The sequence below is a fragment of the Colletotrichum higginsianum genome, chromosome 3 (assembly GCF_001672515.1).
Source record: "Colletotrichum higginsianum IMI 349063 chromosome 3, whole genome shotgun sequence".
Lineage (NCBI taxonomy): Eukaryota > Fungi > Ascomycota > Sordariomycetes > Glomerellales > Glomerellaceae > Colletotrichum > Colletotrichum higginsianum.
Genome location: NC_030956.1, coordinates 2,568,809 through 2,594,600, shown reverse-complemented (window position 1 = coordinate 2,594,600; position 25,792 = coordinate 2,568,809). Strand labels below are relative to the sequence as shown.

The 25,792-nt window shown below is 57.6% G+C and overlaps 8 protein-coding genes across 8 annotated transcripts; 4 read left to right on the top strand and 4 right to left on the bottom strand.

Moving 5' to 3' along the window:
• Positions 1 to 92: 92 nt before the first annotated feature.
• CH63R_04325 (Tim17/Tim22/Tim23 family protein) lies at positions 93 to 815 on the top strand (the record flags this gene model as incomplete). Its single annotated transcript, XM_018299300.1, has 3 exons — positions 93 to 197; positions 282 to 377; positions 459 to 815. 3 exons carry the CDS (start codon positions 93 to 95, stop codon positions 813 to 815), a joined length of 558 nt encoding a protein of 185 aa, XP_018160546.1.
• An 866-nt stretch (positions 816 to 1,681) lies between these two features.
• CH63R_04324 (Endo-beta-glucanase) lies at positions 1,682 to 3,340 on the bottom strand (the record flags this gene model as incomplete). Its single annotated transcript, XM_018299299.1, has 4 exons — positions 1,682 to 2,452; positions 2,518 to 2,564; positions 2,624 to 2,677; positions 2,737 to 3,340. 4 exons carry the CDS (start codon positions 3,338 to 3,340, stop codon positions 1,682 to 1,684), a joined length of 1,476 nt encoding a protein of 491 aa, XP_018160545.1.
• Positions 3,341 to 6,330: 2,990 nt separating this feature from the next.
• CH63R_04323 (Pre-mRNA-processing protein 45) lies at positions 6,331 to 8,133 on the bottom strand (the record flags this gene model as incomplete). Its single annotated transcript, XM_018299298.1, has 2 exons — positions 6,331 to 6,501; positions 6,571 to 8,133. 2 exons carry the CDS (start codon positions 8,131 to 8,133, stop codon positions 6,331 to 6,333), a joined length of 1,734 nt encoding a protein of 577 aa, XP_018160544.1.
• Positions 8,134 to 8,912: 779 nt separating this feature from the next.
• On the bottom strand, positions 8,913 to 10,965 carry CH63R_04322 (FAD binding domain-containing protein; the record flags this gene model as incomplete). Its single annotated transcript, XM_018299297.1, has 2 exons — positions 8,913 to 10,804; positions 10,872 to 10,965. The coding sequence occupies 2 exons, from the start codon at positions 10,963 to 10,965 to the stop codon at positions 8,913 to 8,915; spliced, it is 1,986 nt and encodes a 661-aa protein (XP_018160543.1).
• Positions 10,966 to 11,050: 85 nt separating this feature from the next.
• On the bottom strand, positions 11,051 to 12,944 carry CH63R_04321 (uncharacterized protein; the record flags this gene model as incomplete). Its single annotated transcript, XM_018299296.1, has 3 exons — positions 11,051 to 11,432; positions 11,774 to 12,206; positions 12,704 to 12,944. 3 exons carry the CDS (start codon positions 12,942 to 12,944, stop codon positions 11,051 to 11,053), a joined length of 1,056 nt encoding a protein of 351 aa, XP_018160542.1.
• Positions 12,945 to 15,636: 2,692 nt separating this feature from the next.
• On the top strand, positions 15,637 to 17,206 carry CH63R_04320 (CFEM domain-containing protein; the record flags this gene model as incomplete). Its single annotated transcript, XM_018299295.1, has 4 exons — positions 15,637 to 15,868; positions 15,975 to 16,000; positions 16,078 to 16,580; positions 16,642 to 17,206. 4 exons carry the CDS (start codon positions 15,637 to 15,639, stop codon positions 17,204 to 17,206), a joined length of 1,326 nt encoding a protein of 441 aa, XP_018160541.1.
• Positions 17,207 to 19,222: 2,016 nt separating this feature from the next.
• CH63R_04319 (RmlD substrate binding domain-containing protein) lies at positions 19,223 to 20,385 on the top strand (the record flags this gene model as incomplete). The annotated part of the gene is made up of 4 exons (XM_018299294.1): positions 19,223 to 19,407; positions 19,478 to 19,497; positions 19,576 to 20,028; positions 20,090 to 20,385. The coding sequence occupies 4 exons, from the start codon at positions 19,223 to 19,225 to the stop codon at positions 20,383 to 20,385; spliced, it is 954 nt and encodes a 317-aa protein (XP_018160540.1).
• A 1,500-nt stretch (positions 20,386 to 21,885) lies between these two features.
• CH63R_04318 (uncharacterized protein) lies at positions 21,886 to 25,492 on the top strand (the record flags this gene model as incomplete). The annotated part of the gene is made up of 4 exons (XM_018299293.1): positions 21,886 to 22,401; positions 22,693 to 23,595; positions 23,686 to 25,182; positions 25,388 to 25,492. 4 exons carry the CDS (start codon positions 21,886 to 21,888, stop codon positions 25,490 to 25,492), a joined length of 3,021 nt encoding a protein of 1,006 aa, XP_018160539.1.
• Between the last annotated feature and the right edge of the window lie 300 nt (positions 25,493 to 25,792).

Here is a 25,792-nt window from a genome sequence, read left to right as displayed (position 1 = left end):
CCAAATCCGCGCGTCGCGATCGCATTACCGGCAGAACCTTAACCGAGTCGCTCCCCCCAAACCGACATCCATATCACCTACTATCACTCACAATGGCTTTCCCCGGAGGTGGTCAGATGCCGCCGCAGGTGCCGCAAGGCGAAGTCCCCGGCGGCGCAGCGGCCGGCCTGGGACCCCCGGACCCTGAGATGAAGGCTGTAAGTCATCGGTCCATTGCTCCCTTCTGTCTCCTCCACGCCCGTGGATGAATAATGAGCTAATAGAGAACTGCGTCTGGGTAGATGACCAACTTCATGGAGAACTGCTTCACCAAGAGCATCATGTCAGGCGTTATGGGTTTCGGCATGGGTGGACTGTTCGGCATGTTCATGGCATCTGTACGTATTACGAATACCAACCGACTCTCCTTTACCAACCCTTGAGGAACCCGACTCGGCTGACCACCCGCGGCATCGCAGATGTCCTACGACACCCCCTTCCACACGGCGACGACGGCGGGCCAGACAACGGTGACGCCGATCGCGGACCTGCCGCTGCGGCAGCAGCTCAAGGTGGGCTTTAAGGACATGGGCGTGCGGTCGTACGGCATGGCCAAGAACTTTGGCAAGGTGGGCGCGCTGTTCGCGGGCATCGAGTGCGGCATCGAGGGCTTGCGGGCCAAGAACGACCTCGGCAACGGCGTCGCGGCCGGGTGTCTGACGGGCGGCATCCTGGCCAAGAACGCGGGGCCGCAGGCGGCGCTCGGCGGGTGCGTCGCCTTCGCGGCGTTCAGCGCGGCGATCGACGCGTACATGCGGCAGCCCAAGGACGAGTAGGCGGGGGGCGTTTCTTCGGATGCGCGCGCGTCCTCTCTCTCTCTTTCTCTCCTTTCCTCAGCTCCACTTGCTCCGGTGTCTCGATCGAAGGAAAGGGGGGTCTTGAATCCCCCCTTTTCATGGTCGGACAGACGGACCAGGGCGAGGCGAGGACGGATGGGATTTTTTTGCTCTTGTCCAGGCCGAGAGCCTTGTTCCTCTCATGCGGGAAGAGTCACGTCTGTACATGTACCAACAAAGAAAAGGAGGTGTGATTGTTTAGCATTGGCACGGCGTTATGGAAAGGACTCTCTGCCCACCCCCCAAATAACCCACACAACCCATCATTTTGCGGTTATTTTCTTCAAAGGGGCGGAGAAGCAGGCCCCGTGGGGATTCGGATATAGATCAAAACTCTCTCCACTTTGACTTTTAGGGGGAGGGGCGGGTGTTTTGCGTGTATGTGTGACAGAGGGAGGAAAAGCTTTCGGTCGACCGCGGCGTCACATCAGCTTCAGTCGCCGGATAGAGGTTGGCCAGGAATAGATAGAATTGTAATATAGGCGGACCATCCTAAGACTCTTGTACACAATCGGCCATTCGGTTTGAATCAACCCTCCCCTCCCCCTTTGCCGTTCTTCCCGCATTTTGAAGTGATCTTTATCATATGTCTCATACTCTCTCCCCCTTTTCGAAGGCACGATATCCAAAGACAGAGCTCGCTAGTTGATGTACGAAAATAAAAGCATGGACCGACTCATAACAGCCTGGCTACCCGGTGCCCGCCTCAGTAGCAGACCACTATTTATCTCTTTTCATCATCTTTCCTCCAGTTTCTTTCTCTGCTCTCACGCGTCTCTCATCAGCCATCCCTCACGAAGACCCGGCTACGACGCCGTGTAGAAGTGGAACGCGCCAAACTCCCAGTACGCCGTCTTGAAGGCGTCCGGGTTGTTGGCTTGGAAGTCGGAGCAGCTGGAGCCACCACACCCCGAGTCGGCGTACTTTGCCTCGACGAGGGAGCCGCACACGTCGATGTTGATGATGAGCGACTGATTCTTGAAGTGCGAGCTCATGTCGCAGGCCGTGTTGGGGAAGTCGGCCATGGCGTTGCCCCAGCCGCTCGGGTCGGGCGACTGGTTGGTGATGTCGGAGGGCACGGAGCTGCGAGCGAACTGCCACACGCGGATTCCCTCGTCGCGCCACTCCATGGCCATGTAGCCGCCGCCGCCGTCGTTGAAGTTGGTGCCGTACGTCGACACAGAGCCCTCTACGCCGCAGCCGGCGTTGCCGTTGGTCGAGTTCTTGCAGTCCGACTGCAACGTCGTGCCCGTCTGCTTGCGCTTGACGTCCATGTCGCAGCCCGAGGTCGTGTGTAGTGTCATCTGGTTGCCATCGGTGCCCTGATTGATGGCCTCCATGACGTCGATCTCGCCCGCGTCGGGCCAGTTGTTGGGGTCCGAGAACCACAACGCCGGCCAGCTCGCGCAGCCGTAGGGCGTGTGCTTGACGTCAAAGATGAAGAGGCCCTTGTCGTATTGAGTCTTGGACTCGACGCGGACCGAGAAGCGGCCGGTCGAAGCATCGGGCGTCGACGTGTTGCCGGTGGTGTGGTCGACCCTCAGGACGGCCGTGTCGGATGTGGCGTAGGTGAGGTTCTTTTTGGTTGTCACGAACGAACTCAGCTGGTTATTCTGGGTAGTGAGAGACGGGGAATATGTACCCTGCTTGCCGCCTCCTCTGCGGCGACGTAGTGAACCATGCCGCCCGCTGTTCCCAAGCCAGTCAGTGGTGCTGCGCCGGGCAACCTCATTCTGGACGAGACGCACTTGGGTCGTATGTATTGAAGTAGTCAAACTTGTCAAAGAAGTTCTCTCCAGAGTCTACAACCATCAGCCAGGGGCTCGTGCGACGGGCGACGACCCTGAGCACGGTTCCGTACATGTGTCACTCAGCTTGTACGACAGCTTGGAGTAATCGGGGTACCGGTTCTTGTTGTTCTGCGTAACGGTGACGGCGACGGCAATGACAATGATGACTACGACGGCGGCGCCGAGGCCGGCCCAGATGCGTTTCGTCCAGCCTTTCGGGTTCCACCACGCCGTCTTCTGCGCGAGGCGCTCGTTGGAGAATCCGTAGTTGTCCATGGTGCCGTTGCAGTCAGAGTCGTTCATGGAACCCGGGTACGGAGAGAAAGCCCTGGGCCATTCCGGGGTCTTTATCTCATCACGGAAAAGTGGGTGGACCAGCACCTTGGGCGGCACGACGAGTATCTCGGAAAATGGTGTGCTGCCGTTGTTGTTATTGGGCGAGACAGCATATGTGCCTGGCTGTGCCACGAAGACGCCTGCAGGAGGACGCTGGCCGGGCCATCTCGCGGCTGCACTGGGCTTCTCGGCCAGCGTGGGGGTGGGGAGCAGCGGCTCGAGATCGAGGGCGACGGCTCGAGATTTGCGCTTTGGTCTGGGAAGAACGGGTTTCGGACCCTTCCAGTACTCAAACGGAGTGTAGCCGAGCGAAGCATTTGGCCCCAGATTTGGAGCCATCTTCTTCAAGCTGATACGGCTCCCCGGTTTAACAGAGCGGCGATTACGCCTATCATACGTAGGACGTACGCGTACGTGGGTGGACCACAAGTCCGGCCCAATGGCGGTTGGCTAGGGGGCTGGCGGGGAGCAGAGACTGCCTGGCGTCGTCTACAGGCACAGGGTAGGTATGCCGGTGCGTCCTCTGCGAGCGTCGGGCATGAAATACTCGTATTGCTAGTGCGGGATTTGGTCCTATTATGGCGTGGTTTCGCCCGAAGTAGACGGACGGGATGGTTCGGGCAGTGGAATATGGGACTTTGGTGATGATGGTGGCGGTGATGTCTGTAAAGCAGCGGCGCAGTCCTCTCAGAGGCATGAAAAGAAATTACGAGAATGTATTAAAAGGTAGGTGGTAATAAACGCCAAGGACAGGCAACAGACATAGGGTGTGGAAGGAGAAGAAGAAGAAGAGACAAAGGAAGGGGATGACCACCGAGAGACAGCCGGAGGTGGGAAACCTGGAGAAATAAGCGTCCATCATGGTGGTTCCTCGGTCGTCACGGATAACTCGAGGCCACGACGACGACAATTACATGATACAAGCTGGCCGCAACCACCTGCCAACTTGGCATTGAGTCTGAGCTGTGCGTCCAAGGTTGTGGGTGATCCCCTGAAAATCATGTAAAGCCAGGGATAGGAAGCATCAAGAAACAAGAGAGCGACTGGCGCGCCGCGTCCGTCCGGCCGCCGAGTACACTAATACGGGCTCGGGCTCGAATGCGATCTGGACGGAAACAGATAGGCAGGCCCCTACCAAGCATGGACATGACCCTGACAGGCCCGGGGATGGTGTTGATGATGGGTCAGACCTGAGTTGCATTACGGGACGGGGAGAAGAAAAGAAAGTCAAGTTTTGTCAAAGTCATGCCGTCGCTAATGGCTGGCCGGTGCGTCCAGTGTGTCGCGTCTGGGACGACGCTACTATGTTCATGCCTTCGAGGCAGAAACGCCTCTCGGTGCATGAAGGACGGTGTGCCAAAGGGGGGACATTGACGGAGCATCTGAAGTGGGCGTGAGGGAGCGTGCTGAGCTTTTCCAGGGTCAAGCAAGACGAGAAACACAGATGGGATGGATGGAGGACTGGGGGCTGCGTCGAGAGACCCAGCAGGCCAGAGTTTGAGTCTTGGCAGCTTTCGGGATGGAGAGGTTAGACCTCAGGAGAAAGAAACCCGAACGAGTGCGAATGCGCCACACACAAAAAAACACTTCGCCTCGACGACGTCCCGTCTTTGCTCCTCCGTGGCCGTGTTGGCAGCTGCCGGCGAGGGTTGGACGGGACGATGCAATAGTGAAGTTGACGTTGACGTCGGATGAAGCAGCCTGGGCAAAAAATATGGTTCATAGCGCCTCACAGCGGCCGCCTGCAGGCGGACGCTGCTTGTCTGACGTGGCGTGCATTGGGTTTTGGGGGACTTGACCCTTTGCGCGTCAGGGGGGTGGTGTCCGGCCAAGGCTTCGGCGCCGCACAAGCCCACCACCCGCAGTGACGGGCTTGGCGGCACGAAGCCAAGTTGGACGCCCCCCCGAAGCCCTGAAGTCAAACTGGCAAAGTCAGAAGACAGCCGAATCGTTTGTGGCCAATGCCAATGCCTTCCAAGACACCGAAAACACCATGTCTTGCACAGAGTTTGCTTGACGATCGATCGCGATACGCGCGGACGAGGGCTTGTATAGTTGAAGGCACAAGACGGGGTTCCCAGCTCGATACGGAATAAAACAGAAAAACAGAGGGGGGGGGGGGGGGGGGGGGGGGGGACAACTCAATGGAAACATGGGATTGATTAGATTGGTTTGGTGATAATCATATTTACTATACACTACATGTTGCAGACAGTCCCTTCCGTCTTCATCTCGACGTGTGAGCTCCCCAGTTCTGACGGCTCATTGGCGACATTGGCAAGGACTTAGTCAACTTTAAACTCAATCAATAATGAGCCATACCAACCAAGCCCCCACGGGCTTTTGAATTGCTCTAGCTCACGCCAACCTTCAAGTATCACGATGCCTCCCCGTACGCCAGGTCTCTCCCCTCCCCCAGGCGCAAAGGGGGGGAGGGCTAAAATAATAATAATAATAAAAATTCTTCCCTTTTTCCGACTCTGGCCGCCCAAGACAGTGTCCATTACATCGTTGGCATCCAACGGCCACCGTCCACCGTCTAAGATGTGGGCGATTCTCCGACCCCAAGCATGGGAAAGGCAAGAAAGATGAGCACCGGTTTCCAAAGGACCTGTCAAATGGAGCTACGTAAGTTGTAACCAAACGTAAATGGCGGCCGGAACGTCCGATGCCCCGACCTTCTCCCATGTTTCCCACCCCTGCCTGATCTTCGTCTCATTTCTCAAATCTCTCCGCCCGATGTTCTCTTGTATCTATTCGAACAGCCAATGCAAGAAGCACCAATGACGACCCGCGGCTGTCACTGCAACCGATACCTCTCTGACAAGTATTACCGAACCCCAACCGACAAAAAAGCCTGTCAGACCGGCCGCGTCGCCCCGTGCCAGGATGTGCCAGAGTGGCCCGAGTCGTCCAGTCCTCGGCTTGAAGGCGCCAAAACACACAAGTAGAACCAGCCAGGCAGAGAGATCTGCATTGAAAACCGCCGTCTTTGAAACGGTGAACGTCGCTGCGAATTCACCAGTCGGCTTCCACCCCCCCTTCACCCTAAAACACGCCCGGGTCTACATACGCAAGCATCCCTTCTTCACCAGGCCTCGCCCTGAAATTAGAATTTTTGTACACTGCTGATCGGATTCCTTTCTCTTCGTCTTCTTCTTCATCTGCAGTCTGCCTCGCATGGAGGCGTCTTGCAGTGCTGCGGTTTACGGCCGTTTCCGATTGCTATGGACGAGTTGCCATCTCGGTGCCGGCCAAGAGTCCCGCCCTGTCTTGCACCGAAGCCTGACTAGCCTTCTTATGCCTTGCGTGTCGGATAATGCAATCTTTTAATCGTCGTCCTCTTCCACCCGCGCCCGTTTCGGCTGCCGGGACGAGTCGTCGTCCTGAAGCCCGTATCCTCTCTTTGACGAAGAATTCTGCTCCACCTCGGACAGGAACTTGTCCACGTTGAAAGGATCTCCAGCGTCCTTCTCAAACTGCACGGGTCCCTCTCTTGCCTGCGTGAAAGGAAAGAAAACCTGTTAGCACTGTCCTTGCCAGTCGTCCGGAATGAATGGCGCGCTTACCTCGACATCTTCTGTACCCTTAAACGTGCCCCTGCCCAGAGCCTCGCCGAACCGGCTAGACTTCTGAATCTTGGCCATCTCCTTGTCGCCCGCTGCCTCGTCCTCTTCGTCGTCCATGTTGGCCCGTGGCCGGTAAATGCTGCTGATGGCATCCTGCGCCGCAAACAGCGGCTTGTCGTAGTGGTTGTCCTCGTTGAAGCCGCTATCGAAGCCGCTGGACTGGTTGAACAGCCGCGAGTCGTACATGGTTTCCTTGGACTGGGTGGGTTTGGCGAGGCCGAGCGCGATCTTCTCCGAAATGTCTCGGTTTTGTTCTCTGGCCATGACCTGGACTCTCCTCTCGGCCCCCATGCGTGACTGCCGAAGCTTCCTCTCCTCCTCGCGCATCCTCTCCTTCCTTGCTCTCTCTCTCTCCCGGACCTCGGACTCCTCCGAGCCCTCTGAGTCGGACCCGCTGTAGCTGCGTGACCGCGACCGCGACCGCGACCGCGATCTCGAATCCCGTCTGCCGGCGCCCGCACGCTCTTCGCGAGCTTTCTGGGCCAGCATCCGGAGGTTCTCTTCCTTTTGTGCCTTTTCCTTCTCTGCCAGGCGCTGTTGCATGGCTGCGCGCTGTCGGACCTCTTCGCGAGCGTGCCTGTCTGCGACGTACAGCGCTTCCGAAAACTGTGCAAACTTGTCGTTAATCGCCACATCCTGCAGACCGCGGCCGTCGGCTGCCAGTCTCTTATCCAGAGGAACCGTGAAACCCTTGGGGTTCTTCCAGTTGGAGACCGGCGGCGGGATGCGCCAATCCTCCTGGTCCTTGGCCGTCAACTTCCGTGGTGGAGATCGCAAGACCGGAGGAGGCGGGCTGGGGGGTCCGCGAGGAATCTTCTTGTGCTTGAACTTGGGAGGCTCCAGCGGATCTCTCTGGCGCTCGACAATCTTCATGATGCGATCCTGCTTCTTGGAATGGTCCCCCATCTGGTCCGCCGGCGTGTATCGCACGAACGTGGGGTCGTTTCGCTTTCCGACGCTGAGGGTCTTGGGCTTCTGGGAGGCGACAGCGCCGCTGACCAGCGCTGCCAGTGCATTCTTTGTTTTTTCCGCCGTCGCCGCCACCTCCTCTTGGCTCGGTCGGCTCAGGTCAATCTCGCCCGCGTCGGCGCGCTGACGAAGGGGTATGAGGTCTTTGAACGAGGTATGGACGATCCGACTTTCGCTGTGGCCCTGACGCGCAATAGCCCCGTAGTCGAGCTTGCCCTCGGCGTCGACCTGGATGGCGAGCGCGTTGCTGGATGTCGAGCCCTTCTTCCCCATATCGAGCGGGTATTGGGCGATCGGGATCTCGGGGAACGCGCCGCCGTCGCCAAAGTCTTCGGGTCCTCGCGGTCGCCATCCTGCTCGCTGCTGGTATGGGGGTGGACCGGATCGCTTCAGCACGATTTGCGTCTCGTCCAGCTGACCAGCCCCAACGATACGCGGGCCGCGCTGTTTGGCGCGCGAAGGGATCTCCTCATCTTCGCCGGTGTACTTGGGTTTCGGGAGGGCCGACGCCAGAGATGCCGCGATCGAGGCCATGATGGATAGCTGGTTGGTGAAGCTGTGTTTGGATAGAATTTGGAGACATGTCTGTCACCTTGAAATTCGCAAGGCAGGTTATGCGCATGGTCCGTTTGGGCTTAGCGCAATGAGTAAAGCGGGGCATTCTAGTCGACTGCCAGTACAGAGTACGTACCGCCGCATTGCAGCCAGCCGCGTCAACTTCCAAACATCGGAAGCGAGAGTGGTAGGTAGGTAGGTACCTATGCTACCTACACTACCTACCAAGATAGTGACTACAGTGACAGCGCAACTGCAACCCGGGTCATGTCTGAGTAACATGTTCCTCTTAGGGTTTTTATTGGGAGGGGTTTTTCCATCTTTCTTCTTAAACGGCACAGTCAACCAAGTCGCTGTGAGGCACTTTATGACCGCTACGCCCTTGTTTATGCATCATTGGAGCTCAATGCATCCACGTCTTGGTTACTGGCAAAACAACGTCCTGAGCGAGCAGCCGTGCTTCACCTGTTGGGGTGTAAGGTAAACGCTACGCTCACCAGGAGCCGGAAACGGCGCCATTGGAGGTAGAACTAACTCACACGGTTCACCAGGGTCAAGGGCCTTTCTTGCGCGCGTGTTGGGGTGGAAAATCGCTATTCTGATGCATCGTGAGATCGTCTACTGATCATCTACGTTTTAGGATATAGACGCCTTAGGGCACCGGCCAGTCTTATGTACAGTGGCAATATATACAGAGAATCCAAAAGACATATCGTCCTCGAAACGGTATACGGATCAATCACACAACAACCGACTCCCTACTGCTTGCGGCACAGCTTGCTGTTCTGGGACGGCAGGTTGCCCAAAATCATCTCCGACATCTCCCAGTACTCGGAACCAACGCCGTTCTGGGCGTAGAAGACGTCGTTGGGGTCGTACTTCTTCTTGAGCGCGAGGGCCTTCTCGTACTTTGTGCCCCAGAACGCCTGGGTGAAGTTGGGCTCGATGTAGTCCGACTCGGACATGTACGCGCCGGCACCGGGGGAAACGTCGCGCCAGCGCTGGAGCCAGTCAAAGGTGAGCTTGTCGCTGGCAGCCTTGATGATGGACTCCTCGGCGGTGGGGTCCCAGAAGACGGCAGTGATGCAGTGCATGACGGCCTCGCGCCAGGCAGGGTTGACGGCGTTGTCGGGGTAGCCGGTCTTGGGTGCGGCCATCATGTTGAAGGCAACGATGTAGCCGCCGTCCTCGACGACGTATTTGATGGCCTCAAATGTCGCGTTGAGCTTGGTCTCGTCCTCCCAGTTGGCCTTGGGGAAGAGACGGCTGGCCTGGCGGATGGCATTGGATCCCCATGGCTCCAGGGGGAAGGAGGCGCTCCAGGCATCGTAGAAGTTATCATACTCGGTGTAGACGGGCTCGACGTTGACGCCGATCTCGGCCCACTTGGCGAAGAGAGGTGCTGTGAGCTCGCGAAGCTGGGCCTCGGTCATGTTGGGCGCCCACCAAGGGCCCATATCGAAGGCGTAAGCAGTACCCAGGTTCTGGATGCGGAAGTATCCGTAGTTGGCGTTGTCGACTGCGTACTTGACGAAGCCGTCAAAGTAGGCGCGGAGGGCGGCCCAGAACTGGTCGTTGGTGATGCTGGTGCCGCTGGAGAAGGCAAAGGTCATGGTGGTGACCTTGATCTTGGGGTATACCTTGACGACGGCAGAAGTAACGACGCCGTAGGTCGAGCCGCCGCCACCGCGGATGGCCCAGAAGAGATCCGGGTTCTGGGACTCGCTGGCAGTCACGAAGCGGCCATCGGCAGTGACGACTTCAAAAGAAAGAACGTTGTCGGCGGCCATGCCCCACAGACCGGACATGGGGCTGTGACCGCCGCCCTGGACGTAACCGCCCATGACACCGACAGTCTGGCCCTCGCCACCAACGGCAGTGACGCCGTACTGGGCAGCGGCCTCATACACCTCGAACGCCCGGACGCCAGCACCGAGCTTGAAGACGGGACCGCTGTACGAGTCCTGCTGGTAGCTCTCCAAGTACTGGATCTTCTTGAAGTTGTGGGTCCAGATGGAGAGGGAGCCGGCACCGGTGGACTTGGCGCCGAAGTCATGGCCGGTGTTCTTGACGACGAGGCGGAGGTTGAGATTACGGGCGAAGTTGACGGCCAGCTGTACGTGGGCGACGGTGGTGGCCTCGACCACGTACGAGGGAAGGCCGCCGACCTTGCAGTTGGTCTCGCCGACGTTGATGGTAGGGGGCATACAGTTCAGACCCTCGAACAGGACGGCGTTAATGGCCGTGGGGTCCTCGGTGTGGATGTGCGAGCCATTGACCCAGTTCGCCGTCAGGAAATCGCACTTGGCCTGGTCATAGTTGCCAAAATCGTCATAGCAGACGGAAGCCTCGGGGATGGTCTTGGTGAGAGCGCCGCCCAGGAGGAGGTCAAAGATGTCCCAGACCAAGCCGATGGGGTAGAGGAAGTCTCCGGGGTAGGTCTTGCAGCGACCGAAGAGTGAGCGCTTCTCGACCGAAGAGGCGTCCTCGAAGCCGAACAGCGAGATGTTGGACAGCTGGAGGGCAGTGAGGTTGGCAAGGACAGCGTCGGTCAGCTGGACCCTCTCTTGGTCGAAGAGGCCGGCGGAGGTGCTGGCGACAGAGACGTCGGCGATCTCGGCAGCCGGGGCAACGGTGGAGGCGTCGGCGGCTAGAGAGAAAATTGGTCAGTCAGTCATGCTTGATCCAATGTGTCGATCTCGGGGGGTTATACTCACCAACTTCTTGGCCATCAACCTTGATGGTTTGGGCCGCAGCCAAGTGGCCGACGGACAGCAGAGCCGCTGTCAGGAGAGAACGCATCGAAGACATGGTTTGCCACGTGGAATCAGACGCGAGTGCTGCTGATAGACGGATGGTGAGAAGGGGACGATCACGGAGAGGGGACGAGGTTGCTTCAAGTATATATGTAAAACCTCGCAGGTTGGTTTTTGGTGGTCACCAACAGCGCTGGCGGGGTGAAGTCGTGGAGACCGAGATGAGCAATGGAACACTGGACGGCCACACGGTTGGACGGTTGGACGAAGCGGCAGGCCGGCCGAGAACCAGTGGGCACCTTATTCTTTTGGGCGACAAAACCCAACGCGGACATGGCCTCGCCATGCCACGCACGGGATCGAACATGGGCCGACGAGGGATGGCGACGGACAGTGGAGATCTGGTTAACAATAGCGTCGCCGTGCGGTCGGGAGATGATACCGCATTGCGGATTGCCGTAGGGCAAAGCAATCCACACCGCGGCCGAGAGGCAGGCAATGTTTGCAGGGCCTGTTCCAGAACTATGCTCTTCTCAGAAGCCAGACCAAGGGGCAAAGGACAAAAGAGGGTCGACTATCGACGGACAGGACTCCCCAAAGCAACTGACTGATAGCAGCGGGTTGCGCGGCGCGGCAGGGACATGTTCTCGCGCCGGGATGCTGGAACGATGCAGGTGGTCTTTGATAGCAGGCATCGACAGATGTCCGCAAGAGGTCCCAGTCCGAGGGAGATGAGCAATGCCTACGGATGCCTCGTGGGAGGTGATGGGCTAGGGGGGGCAAGGAGGGTGGCGGAGGACGTTCCCAGAAAGATGGCCAAAAGGTCTGTCTCACAGGCTCGGACAAAGTCCCTCACGACTTACAAGAGAAGACGACCCGGTGGGTGACCCTCGCTTTCCATCCCCTTCCCAATCCACCGAAGTCGTGCAGGACCATCTCTCCACTTGGATTCGGCATCGGCAAGGGTCGTCAGGTCCAGCGAAAATTGGCGTCCGTTGTAAGTGTACTGTGTATGGCTGGACGTTGGGCATCGGAGCCTAGAGCTTGTCATCCTGGCCGAGATGGTGGCACCCCGGAACCCTGGCAGCCCCCTAGGGACTATGTGGATTCGACCCTTGCATGCCATTGTCGTCTCGGTCGTTGGAGAGACAAAGACAAAGAAGAAGAGGAAGAGGAGGAGGAGGACTCTGGCCGGTGCGAGACGACCCGTCGGTCGGTTAAAACGGCTTGCCCGCCGACAGCGGCGTCTGTGCGGCGCAACGGTCGATATTCCACGGAGCAAATCGAGGTCGAGGGCTGTCAGTCGTTTGTGCTCCATTCGCTCAGCCCATACTGCATGTAAGTGGGCAAGACACGCCGCTTCAAATCTGGATGAATGTGGCACGAAAAACTCTGGATGAACCGTCTGGGACTCCGGAGCTGTCGAACAGAATTGGACGGTCTCTGGTATGCGAGCCAAGCTCGCACGCCCTTCCTAGACCCAACTTCCAAGGACCAACGGAGAAGCCCCGGTTTCCAAGAGATCAATGTATTTGAGCACGAATTCTCTGTACTCTGTACACACGTAGCCATCAGGTTTCTGCAACGCTCGCAACTTTTTCTTCTCGCGTACTCTGCACACTGCTCCACGAGGTCCACCTGGTCCTTTTGCCCCCCGCCTCGAGGTCCACATGGCCAACAGAGATGTGCTTATGTACTCTGTATGTATGTGCAGATGGCGGCGCATGGGAGATTTGCACTCGCAAGAGGTTCTTCATGGCAAGGGTGGGTGGCCCTCCGTTGCCCGCAGTGACCCGGAGTTCTGCTAGAAGCAGCCTCTCGGAAGCATGACCATGGCATGCAGGACCACTGGCCCAGGTCCTTCCTATGACCCCTTGCATCCCACCGGTTGGAGGCGGGCATAACGAGGCAATTGCGATCAAGGCGCAACCACTCCTGGCCGCGAGTGATGAACACCGGGGGCCGCTCCTCGCCAGCGATTTTAGACGCGTACCGAAGAGAGGCGGAGACGGGTCGCCAGAAGGGATTCTCCATGCTGCTGTGCGCGAACCGGCTGTCTCGTTTTGCTCCCCGGTGTTTTTGAGTTCACGAGGGGGGCACCCGTCATCCGTTGCCTACATATGATTTTGAGACGAAAGAAAGCTTGTTGCTCTCTTGACGACGCTGGAGAGAGTTTGCATGTGTGTATGTGTGTTGTGTTTTGCGCCCACATCACGGAAGATGCAATGGGTAGGTGGCTGTTAGGGGCAGGACGGCTGCAACAAAAGAATGCACAAGCCTACCAGACGGTAAGATGAGCTTTCGTCGGCTGTCGTCCTCGTGTCATGGAAAGAGACTGAGCGAGTGGGTGGCCGGGGGTGTCGATCCCTGTCCCGCGTAAGATGTTGGATTGAGGGGCGATTTCATGTACTTTCGGCCCTGGTGGATTTTTGCAAATCCTGCCGGGCCATGTCCCCTTCCAATTGATCGTCCAGTGCAGTGGACACCTCGATTTGCTTACCTAGGCTCTGATCTCAAAAGTGCGGTTGATCTGATCGGGCTGTTCGTCATGGGTTCGAAACCGTCTTTCCATGGGGTAATTGCTGCTTGTGATGGACATGTGTGAAAAGACATGTCGAACATCACCTTACAAAGGACAGACGGACGTCTGGACATAGTAAGAAAACCCTCCGCCAGACAGATTCCGAGCACGCTACGGCGGCAGTGGTGCGGCAAATACAGACTGACGGCACGGCAGTCGTAAATTCCCGACTCGCAGACCTGCATCGCGTTTTTCTTCGCGCCAACGTGGTAGACATGGTTCCTTTCTCTTCTCGGCCTCTTTTTTCTTTCCTTTCTTCTTCTTCTTCTCTCATTTGCAAGCCAGCTGCGCCGCATTGCGGCATGCATACAATTCCCGAGAGAATTCGTCACAAAACAGAAATGACAGCGAGCCCCCCCCCCAAGGAAGTATCCGTCGTATTCTTGAGAGTCTGGCCAGTTCTCCGTCTCTTCATCTCCACCCACGGCCACAGGGCTCACACGTGAACCCTGAAAGAGTCCATCGACTTCGGCCATATCGTACGCACATGGACGAAGACGAGGACCGAGTGCGGTAGAAACCCCTATTCTCATGCAGGCCCAACTCAGCAACTCGCTCAAGTGACAAGCCACTGCACTCTGGCCACAGCTGCGCTAGTAAAAGTACCTACCTAGCATAGTACGATACTAGCGGTAGGTACCTAAACAGGTGTCCACCTCTGCGGGAATGGGGTTTCACCTAGCCCGAACCCGCCGCGGAGCCCCGGCGGAGTGTACATCCGTCCCGCGTCCCGGCCTGGAAAGGTGGGTTATCGGCCACTGCCCCGACGAGTACCTACCTACATGGGCACGCTACTGACTTATACGAGCACGTCCATGTACTCTGTACGGACTGCTCCGCACCCATTCGTACTTTACAAGAGGAAACCCATCCCGGTTCCGCCCCACGAATCAGATAGACGGAGCACATCGTTCGATTTTCCAGAATTCACAACTCTTCCAGAGGGACAAGCCCCGGATACCTGGGCGCCAGATGGCGCCCGCGATCTCGCCCTTCCTCGCAACCATCCAGCCCCCAACCCTGCAGGCCGCCTACAGCGTCAGTCGCTTTTTGAATCGGTTGACCAGCCACAGGGTGTAGAGGTGCAGCGGAGCCAGACGCGAACGAGTTCGGCTTCCTTTCCTCCTTGGGCATCACGACGGGGTACGTTCGGCCTCCCTCTGCCCCCACCCCTTCTTGCTCCTGGCCGACTTCTCCTCCTCAATCTCCATCTTTCTCAAAGTAAGCTTGTTGACGGGATCTCACGGACCTGAGCCCGCTACCCGTTTGCCCACCGCGTCAGAAGCTATTAGAGAAGAAGAGAGGAGGGATGGGCACGGGACGGCAACTCCCTTCCTACGCCACTGATGCCCAATGCTGTCAACGGTTGCAAGTGTCAAGCGATTGTGTCGGACCGTTGAGAGTGTCTCTCCAGGTCACCATGGATGTACCCAAAATTGCCAACTTGATCGACGGTGGGACGTAAGGGACGGAAGAAGGCCAAACCCTCGGGCCCTCCTCACACCTTCGGCCAAGGACCTTGCGCTCTCCCGACTCCCCCGAGTACACACGAGAAACCCTTGCTGGATATCAAGCAGCAGGTAACAAGGGGGACGAGTGGAAGTCCGTGGCGTGTAGGGTTACCACGTCGTCCTACCGAGATCCAGTTCTTCCATGGCCGCGCCCACATGGCTGGTAACAGGATCTGTTTTGGAATCTCGGGCGCTACAGGTAGCTGTTCAGAGGCAAATGTCACCCAGAGGTCTCGACTGCCGCTGTTCCGTTCGTCTCTCTGCCTTAGCCCTGTCCGCTGCACGAGGAAGCAGAGAGGGTTGACCTTTCCCAGTTGGACATCGTGCCAATCTCTTTGCCTCTCCCTCCCTCTCTCTGTATCTCGGCGCCGGCTTGCAGTTCGTTTTTGTTACAAGACGAGAGAAAAAGATATTCCCCCTTTCCAGTAACCCGCAGTCTCACTCCAGGGGGGGTGGCAATGGCATATAGAGCCGACTCCTGTCCCCAATCTTTCTTGTTGAGCTGTTTTCCGCGCCCCCGTCTCAAGTAGCTGACCCCCCAACCTGCCAGCCAAGGCTCAGTCGAGCTCGAGGAGAGCTCTGTCGACATTTGACTGAAAACAACGACATCGATCGAGGGGGATTCGGAGCCAACATGTCGCAGGCTATCGCGGCCCTGGTCCACGCGGCGCAGTACAGCCAGCAGAGGGACGTCGATCCATCCAGCACCCCTCCTCCGCTGCCGCCCATATCGAACGACTACCCGTACCCGTACTCGCATCTCCAACACATCGGTTTCTTCGTGCTCTTCTTCTTCCCCGCCATCGCCCTCATTGTCGTGGCCCTGCGGGTGTACAGTCGAGTCAGCACGAAGCAATTTGGCTGGGGTGAGTGATCCGCAAAATCTGACTTGTCAAAAGACACAGACCCGGGGCGCAGGGCAGATCACCCCCTCCAGATCAACGTGGATTGCTGACCAGGTAACCCCGACAGACGACGGGTTGATATGTTTTGCAATGGTAAGTAAGTTCGTTGCGCGAGCATTGAAACCCCATTCGAACACGGGTTGGTTGGTTGCTCACCACGATACCTTCAGGCGGAGTCCGTCGCCGAGACGGCAGCATCCTACATGGGCATGCGATATGCCTTCCTTGGCGTCCACGTCTACGACATTCCCATGGAGGCCGACAGTCGGCTTGGCAGCCTGTGGAACTACATCATCCAGCTGTTGTACAACCCGATCCTTGCACTCGTCAAGACGTCGGTGTTGATGTTCCTGCTGCGCTTGAGCGGGCAGAAGCGATCAATCCGATACACCATCATCGGGCTCAACGTCTTCAACATTGCGCTCATGATCGCCATCTTCACAACCGTCGTCTTCCAGTGCCAGCCTATCAGCTACTTCTGGGAGAAGGCGGGCCGCAACCCACCGACCGCGGGCAAGTGTATTGATATGGGCGCCTTCTACGTCAGCACCGCGTCTCTGACCATCTTCACTGATGTCCTGGCCCTCGCCCTGCCCTTCTGGATCTTCCTCGGACTAAAGATGCAGATCCGGGTCAAGATAGCGTTGCTCGCCGTCTTCGCCCTTGGAGCCGTGTAAGTCAAACGCGCGAACCGCCACCTTTCCTCCGCACACACATTTCTCACAACCTCCCAGTGTCACCGCCATCAGCGTGCTCCGCCTCGCGTGGCTGATCGAGGTCTCGTACCACATCAACGAGCAAGACCCAACGTACGACATCCGCTTCACCTACTCAGCCGTCGAGACGAACCTTGCCATCATTGCGGCCTCGGCGCCGGCCCTGCGCGGCCTCTTCCTCCGCTGGTTCCCCAAGTTCTTCGCCTCGCTCAAGAGCTCCTCCAACCCCCGCTACGGCTACGGCCCAAGCGGCGACCCGACCAGGAAGTCCCGCACGACGGCCACGGCCACAGCGACTTGCGGCCGCGCCGCGTCGCATCACCACCACCACGCCGACACGTTCCAACTCAAGAGCATGAAGGGCCGGTCCGAGATCCGGTCGCACTCGCCGACGACGAGCGAGGAGGAGATCATGACGTACGACGGTATCATGCGCACAACCGAGGTCAACGTCGTCTACGACGACAAGCGTGACTCGACCCCTCGCGGGGGTAAGGGGGAGCCCATGGAGAGGGACGAGGCTCCCGGCCGCGGAAACTACGAAGCGAAACTGTATTCAACCACCAGCTCGGGGAGCTTCTGAGCATTGGAAAGAGGGCTGGCACTTCTTTGGTTCTCCATGCCCATCATCCCCCTCTAACGACGTTTCGATATACTTGTACATATACATGCATACATACCATGGCGGAGCGGCTTGCCGTTCAATGCTGGGCCGGACGCGGAATTTGCTCGCGAGTGACAAAAACAGACGAAAGGGCCGGCCCCTCTTTCCTTCACCAGGAGTGCGTTGGATTGAGACGTCGAATTAGACGTAGCAACCGATGCCACTGCGGCGAAACATGAATTTTCTTTAGAACAAATAGACACAGAGGCGACAGACGTACGATACCCACCTGGGAGAGGAGCAATACTAGTATACTACATACACATGGCACCCGTACACCTATCTGCACACCTCGCATTTCCCCCGCCGCATCAAGAGACCCGCGTGCCCGCACCCCTTCGTCCGTGGGTTCCTGACGAGCTCTATAGGTAAGGCTCCGAAGCATGGTGGTTCAAGTGTGGCATCCGAAAAGGATCAAGCAGCAGCAGTGGGCCTGCACGAGTTTGAATAGGAAAAAGGGGTAAAAAAAAGCAGAACGGCTCGCTCGCCGACTCCTTGGCGCATACTCACAGACTTGGCAACGTCCCGCCGCCACGCGGGATTCCCTGGTGGCCCGGCGTTTGCTAACTGGACAGGGGCGGGTTCCAAGTGATGCTTTGCCCAGACAGTCGGTAATTCGTCGGTGCTTGGACAGCAATTATCAATTGCTTCCGGATCGGAGAGGATCCAGTAGAAACAAGCATGCCCGGCCGAGTCGCGGAGGTGCGCCATTTTCTGGCGCGAGGATGCAAGCCTGGAAAATCATCGTCCTTTTGCCGTCTCCAGGTACGATCCTTCCTGATGGGGCCGACCGAGACGTCTTGTGTCGGCAAAGGAGAGAACGCCCAGCTCCCAAGTTCCCTCCCTTCGAACGGAAAAGATGCGTAGCCTCCTTTCGTCGAGAGTCCATTGCGCAAGCCATACTTGAAGAGAGGATGGTTCCGTCGATCATGTGAGACTTGGCGAGGACCTCCCTGTGCATGCCTCTTTCCACCTCAAGCAAATTCTCAACGAAAATCGACAAACGCACATCGGAGAACCCCCCCTCGAGGGTTCCGCTTGTCACGGAGGGTTACGTCGCCCACCCTAGCCGGCCGGAGATTTTCTGATCGAAAGGTGGGCGAAAAGCGACAGTGCTTTTTGTATGCTCATTCATGACATTGCAGAAGCGAAGCCCCAGCGGTAAGGAGACATCCGGTCGAGTAAGTCATGACTCGATTCCTGAAGAATTGCGGCATTCTCAGCCCCCAATCCAGGGATCCGTGGATATGGGCGAAACGGCGAGTCGAATGCCTAGCGTTGAAGCTCGAATCGTCGCTGGAAAAAGCCGTGTGCCCCCCTTGCCATTGTGAGCGTGTGGCAACGCAGCCGCATGTCCAATGACGGGCGGCCTTTTAACTTGGGAGATTGGAGCAATTCCTGGTGACGAGTCGGCTTTCTTGGGCACTCTCATCGTTGGAACGCGAAACTTGGCCTGGAATTTTGCATCGCGGTATGTCAGCTTGGGGTGTCGCGGTCCGGAAGGAGTCTGGCGGAACTAGCCGCGATTCTGCATGCTTCGAAAAGGTTCATCCGATGAAAGGGGAGTAAGGCCACGATGCGCTGCCCTACGATGCTGCGGCTTGGTGTTGGGATGTGAAGGTGTGGAAGGGTGAATGGAAATACCTGTCTGTCTCTGTCAATCATATGCATTATGAGAAAATGATGTAGCTATCCGAGGATTGGCCCAATTGAGTTTGCGCAACTGGCGGGCTGGCCCCACCGCGGGGTAGCTGAGTGACCAGAGCTTTCCATCAAGTGTCACTGAACGAGCCTCATCAGTGACTATTCTACTTACCTTACCTTGCCTTACCTTACCAGCGGGACCGCATTTTCAAACCGGAAGAGATAGACGCCCAGGCTGCTTCTGCAATTTACTTAACAAAACACATCAAGGGCCTCTTTGCATTTCCAGACATGGCGGGCAAGAACGTTGTCGTGACCGGTGCCACCGGTCTTCTCGGACGACAGGTAGCTAGAGCTTTCGAACTCCGGAGTTGGAACGTCAAGGGTACCGGATTCTCCCGCGCCGATGGAGTTTCCGTCTTCAAAGTCGACCTGGGAAACACTTCGGAGGTTGAGAAGTTTCTCGACGAGTCCAAGTGAGTCGGCCCGTCCCTTCACCCTCAACTCCAACTTACCACAGCAGTCAGGACTAACAGATTACCTTAGGCCCCAAGTAGTCGTACACTGTTTGTCTCCACCGTTTGCTTCTTTTTGAATCTTTATCTCTTTGCAGACGTGGTTGACTTGTTGGTGATGGTTAACAGGCGCCGCCCAGAGGTTCCCCGACAAGGTGGACAGCGACCCGGATGCTGCCAGGGCGCTGAACGTCGCAGCCACGAAGTCGCTCGCCAACCTCTGTGCCGCTCGTTCCACCCTGCTTATCTATATATCGACGGACTACGTCTTCTCTGGTAAGCCCGGAGAGGCACCCTACGAGGCAGACGCACCGACTGGGCCGACCAATCTCTACGGCCAAACCAAGCTGGACGGCGAACTCGCCGTCTTGGAGGAGTACAAGGCGGCCGGCCTCGAAGGTCTTGGCCTCGTCCTTCGAGTTCCTGTTCTCTACGGGAAAGCCCACACACCGGCTGAGAGTGCCACCAACATCCTCATGGACACGTTATGGAAGACCCAGGATGGTCAGTCCAAGGTGAAGATGGACCATTGGGCTATTCGATATCCCACGAACACAGAAGATGTCGGCCGTGTGTGTCACGGTATGTGTACTCCCCCATCCCGCCCCCCAAAATAAAAGGCATGGCTACTGACCTGCAGCAGATATCGCCGGCAAATACCTCGAGGCCAGCGACCGCAGCTCGATGCCCAAGGTCCTTCAGTTCTCCAGTGAGGATAAGATGACCAAGTACGAGATTTGCCAGACGTTCGCAGACATTATGGGTCTCCCCATGGACGGAATCATTGCCAACACCGAAGGCAACGACCCGAACGCGAGCGTCCAGCGGCCATATGACTGCCATCTCAGCACACGTGCGCTCAAGGACCTGGGCATCGACGTGTCGACAAACGACTTCATCGGATGGTGGAGACGCGAAGTACACGCCTTCCGACACTGATCTGGATCGGCAGTGTAGTAGGGCACGCGCCTGCATCGGCGGCTCGACAGACAGTCCGGGAAAGCCTGAGACTCAGTGTTTGGGTGAAGGATTCGCTGAGGAATACGGAGAAGAGGCCATGCTGTTTGCAGGCACGGCGTGGTCTTGGCACTCAGCTCTTAGCGACATGGTTGCATGTTCGGACGCTTCTGGCCATTGTGCGATAACAGTTGATTCTCTCATGCCGAGTTGCAGATATCCATCCAGGACGAGAAAACCCTTGGTTTGGACAAGTGGCCGGAGCTGGCGGGGGGACCAGAGACGAGTGAGCAAAGCAGTACGGCCCACAGTGAGACCAATTCCAAGTCACGAATTCATCTCTGCCACTGAAATGCAACCAATTACCCGCCTGTAGCCGGTCCAGTACACGTCTAATATTGTGTGTCGAGTGGCGTCGCGTTGCTCGTTCTGGAAGAGTGTAAACACGATGGGCACAAGACGTAGTACAGATGCGGGCTGGAATGCGGCATCGAAGGGTGGGCGATGGCACAATCGACGGATGCAAATTAAAAGACCAGAGACTGGCATTCGGCACACGATGTGGGCTCGCGCCTCGTGCATTGTGCTGCATGCCTCGACGACTCGTGAAACCGGACTGACGCGTTCTCAATAGGTGGCCCTTCATGGCAGAGAATGAAGCACGAGTCGAGAAAAGATGTAAAAGGCCTCCCTTATCACTCGTCCTGGCGGACCCCGACTTATGGGAAGAGGTCTCGCCACTCGTTTCTTCACTCGCACCCTTCTCATCTGCTTTCGGTATCCCGAGGGTTGGACGATTTCGACCGTTTGTGCGACACGACAAATTGTTTCCCTCTTCAATCATATTTTTTCTTCTGTTTTATATGGCATATTGCCGACGCTCCTATTGTGGCCATCTAATTTAATTAGTGTTTTTTTCTTCTTTTTTTTTGTTTCCCCCCCCACCTGGCCCAGTAGCCGGGGACCGAAAGACATCGTTTGTATCAACGGGCGCCCTATCCCGTTGTCGTTATCTATCACTTGCATGATCGGCAGGGTCCTGAGCCAAATAGTGCAGAGCAAGGCAAAATAACGTTCGAGTGTTCCCTGCTGGAGCTGGGGGATCAGCTCGAGGGTTCCAGCGGACTGGGCCGCTACCACCATCGACCATCGACGCTATCGGACGAGGATCCCAGGGGGAAGAACCCGCCCCATCTCGTATCATCCCATCGGTCGACATCCAAGTGCGACACTGAGGAAGCAATACTATTTGCCCGGTCGGTTACGGCAGCATTCGGGCCATTTGTACAGGCGGAAGCTCGCGTCCACACAAACAGAAGGAGGGAGAGAGAGAGAGAGAGAGAGAGAGAGAGAGAAAGAGAATAATATCGCGCAATGGAAGGGTTTCCGCGTCTAAGTCGGACCATCTCGGCAGGCCCAGGGCCACCTAAATCTCCTGCGCCGCATCCACCTCGACGGGTCCACAGCGTCACCGCCGGAAGAATGACGCGGTACAGGAGCCTACGGGAGCATAAAAGTGTTCTTGACTTTGGGCGTGACTGGCGGGACTGGGAAGTGGACATTTTCCAGGATGACGAAACGGTGTCGAATGCCACGACGGAAACGGGAACGGCGACAAGCATTGGCGCCTGCATCGGCATTGCCGTCGACGAAGAGGCGATGTTTGATGAGGTGCAACCTACGCAACGGCAGCAAACACCGGCGTCGGTGAGGAGACGACGCACTGCGCCGTTGCTGGCATCATCTGCATCGACACCGCAAACATCATCGGGGGCACCGCAATTGACGCTGCAATGGCAATGGCACGACCTTCTGGATGAGAACAACGACAACAGGAACAACAGCAGCAGCAGCAATAAGAAGAACAACAAGTTCGCTTTCGACCAAGGATCCCCCATCAGCCGCGCCAGTACTGGCTACGGTCTTGCTAGTGCAGCTGGACGAGGAGGAGGAAGAAGAAGAAGAGGAGGTGTCCCGACGCCGCCGCCCCAATCCCCTGTACGGTTCAGCTACCCCAACCGACGACGGCCAAAGACAGCCCCCAACGCAGCCGACGGCCCCTTGCATGGAGGGTCTTCACCCCCTTATTATTTTTCTTCTTCGCCTTCCTCCTCCGCATCTCCGTCCCGGGCCAGTGCCAATGCAAACACTGCAAATGCAGATACAGCAGCAGTAGCAGGCGGTGGTGGTCACGGCCCCAGACCCCCCAGCGAACCAGGTTCCCTTTTCTCCTTAGCGCGCTCCTCTTCCGGGTCCAGGTTCCCAGCCCCAGGGGTTTCCTCCACTCAGACCCCTTTGTACGCTCTTGGCCCCGGTCCGTCTGTTCCATCTGCAGGATCAGCGTTATTACAACACGCCGCTGAAGCGTCAGCTGCTGATGCGGCGCCGAGAGCGAAACTGCGTGCATCAGATGCCCTCGCGCCGGCTCGGGGAACCGCACCAACACCAACACCACCACCACCACCACCACCACCACCACTTGAACCACCACCGCCGCCACCGATACCACCACTCCCTCTTGGGTTACCACCGCCTGTACCGACCCAAGCACGCGACCGACTCCTCTTCCCGCTCCCCAGCCCTCATCTGCGGCCTCGCTCCCACAATCCGGCCCTGCTCTCTTCCCACTCGTCATGCGCCGACCTTGAGCTCTCTGCCAGAGCCGACCACACTCGTTCCCAAATCATCACCAAGCTTGCCCTCCAGCCTGTCCTCGACCAGGACCTCATCCGCACCGCTCAGTGGGAACATCACATCTCCCGGAAGGAGGAACAGCACCAGCACCAACAGGCCGAGGAAGAGGAAGCGCACCGCCGTCGCAGGGGTCAGGAACAGGAACACACCGCCCGCTGGGCCGAAGAGGTTTCCCGTCTTGAAGCAGAGACCGATCGCATCTTGGCCGAGCAAAAAGCAAAGGATCTCGCTCGACTCCAGGCTCAATTGGATGCTATCCCCGACGCCCCGCCCCGAGTTCGAAGTCCTATAGTCGACAAGTTCGCCTTCTTTCTCAGAAAAGGTCGCAGGTCCGACCCTGCCACTCTCACCAAGGCCCCTTCTGCATACTTTCGGCCCCTCACCCTCGATTGTAGGCCCGTGAGCGAGATGGACCCCTCGCGCTTCATCCAAGCCGGCGGCGGCGGCATAGTTCCCCGGACCGACGCCCCGGCCTCGGCCAGCAATGCTGGTGAACGCGTAAGTCTATCTTTTTTTTTTTCGTCCGACAGAGCCAGTCTGCTGTACTACGTCGTACCTAGGCCGGCCATCGCTAACTTGGTTTCCCAGCGAGTGACGATTCGCTGCCTGCAGTCGTCCATCAGTTTACCTGTGACGCCTGATACGACCCCCAGTGAGATACTGTACTCGGCCGCCAACCTCATGACCCACAACATCAACCCGAAAACCAGCGTAGTGCACGAGTGCTACTTCGCCTTCGGTCTGGACCGCCGGTTGAGACGCTACGAGCGTGTGAGGGATGTCTTGAATTCCTGGGACCGCGACACCCAGCATTGCCTACTTATCATCCCAGGTGACTCTGTAGACACGAACCCCGACCTGAACCTCGAAGGTGTGCCTCGCACCATTGATCCGCCCCCAGGTTTCGCCAATTTCGCGCTGTACCACAGTCAGCGACCTGGGAAATGGAACAAGCGCTACATCACACTGATGGAGAGCGGTCAGGTATTTTCTTCCAAAAAGAAGGACGCCAAGCTGTCGGACAAGGACGCCGTCTCGCTGTGCCATTTGTCCGACTTTGACATATATGTGGCCACCGAGAAGGATATAATAAAAACCATCAAGCCACCAAAGAAGAACTGGGTTGCGGTCAAGAGCCAGCAGAAGCATAGCGTTTTCCAGAACACCGAAAATTTTATCCACTTCTTCGCCACGGATGACACCAGGCTCGCCGAAGACTTCCGGAAGACCATTCACGGGTGGCGCAGCTGGTACTTGGTCAACAAGAAAGTCGATCTGACCAAGAAGTCAAAGCCTCACCACGGCGGCGCCGACAAGGCCGTCTCGAGAGCCGGCAATCTTTCCAGAAGCGGGACCGTGCACCGGACCAGGGCCTCTATCGACGAGACACCCTACACGATCGGGACGTTCTCCCCGCTACTCGATATGGACAAGTTCGACAAGCCGGTGGAGGATTTTGGCAAAGACTCGGACAGACATGCGGCACGACAAGTGGAGCAGCTCTCCACGTCCAGACACACCCACAAGGTTGTCTCGCGATCAAGGACTACCCCCAATCTGTCCCAACCCGCGGCGAAGAAGCTCATCGACCCCTTCGCTAGGGACCAGGAGTTCAGGTCCGGTGGTCTGCTCGGCCACGGCTACGAGGGGCGCAAACAACAGGCAGAGAAGGCCGCCGCCGAAGAACAGCACCAGTCGCCCGACAATCCCTTTACAGGGGGGCAGTCGCTTCTGAGCCAGGTTCCGGAGCCCGACAGGCAGTTGCCGGAGAGAAGGGGTACAGTGCGGTCATCTCGATCCATGGCAATAGACCCGACACCTATACCGCGGAGCCGATCGCGGCCCGTAGCGGCCCGTCCGACCGCCTCGTCCCGTCCGAAAACATCCGACGGCGGGTCATCGTCGTCGGGGAGGCGAGAGATGCCGCAGCCTCTCGTTGACCTGACGCCTAAGGTACCCGATCTGCCTGCCGCCTGGCGAGACGCCCAGGGCCGCGGCGTCAAAGCGCCCAGCGGCAAGCCTCTGATCGACATGGCGACGGGATGGGACCAGCCAGATGCAAACCTGGGACCCCAGCTGCAGACCGTCACACGCATGGGCACATCGAAGGCCTATCCTCCCCAGCGCATGGCTTCTCAATCCGCGGCTTCGCGGCCGAGAAGCCGCTCCACGGCGGGCGGCGGCGCCGCCCTACGTCGCGCCGTTTCCAATGAGCAGCCCACCATGCCATCGGTGCCGAGACGGTCGTCGAGACGAGACGACGAAGACTTGCCGTTGATCAACTTTGTAGAGCGTGACAAAGGCCGTGATGCAGTGCCTCGCGTACCACAAGGTCTTGGACGGAGCGGCACCGTCAGGCACTGAGGCTGCCGTTGACGCCGTTGAGAGACGCTGAACGAGGAACCCAAGGAGGAAAGCTAGCGAGGAGAGAAAGACCGCGTGCTTGTAGTGAAAGGAGCGATGCGCACAGAGGCTGTGCTCGCGATCATGGGCGTAATGGGTCATTTAACATGTAAGATACCCGCGTGCCGACGAATATGTCGGTCACAAAAATCAACTTTGAGAGAGATGAACGAACCAGCGGCAGGGAAACGAAGATCTAGAAATCTAGTTGGAGCATTTTTCTTTTGTTTTATTTTAATAATGGATATGCATGATTCTAACGGTCTATTGTCGTTGTCGTCTCTGTCGAAAT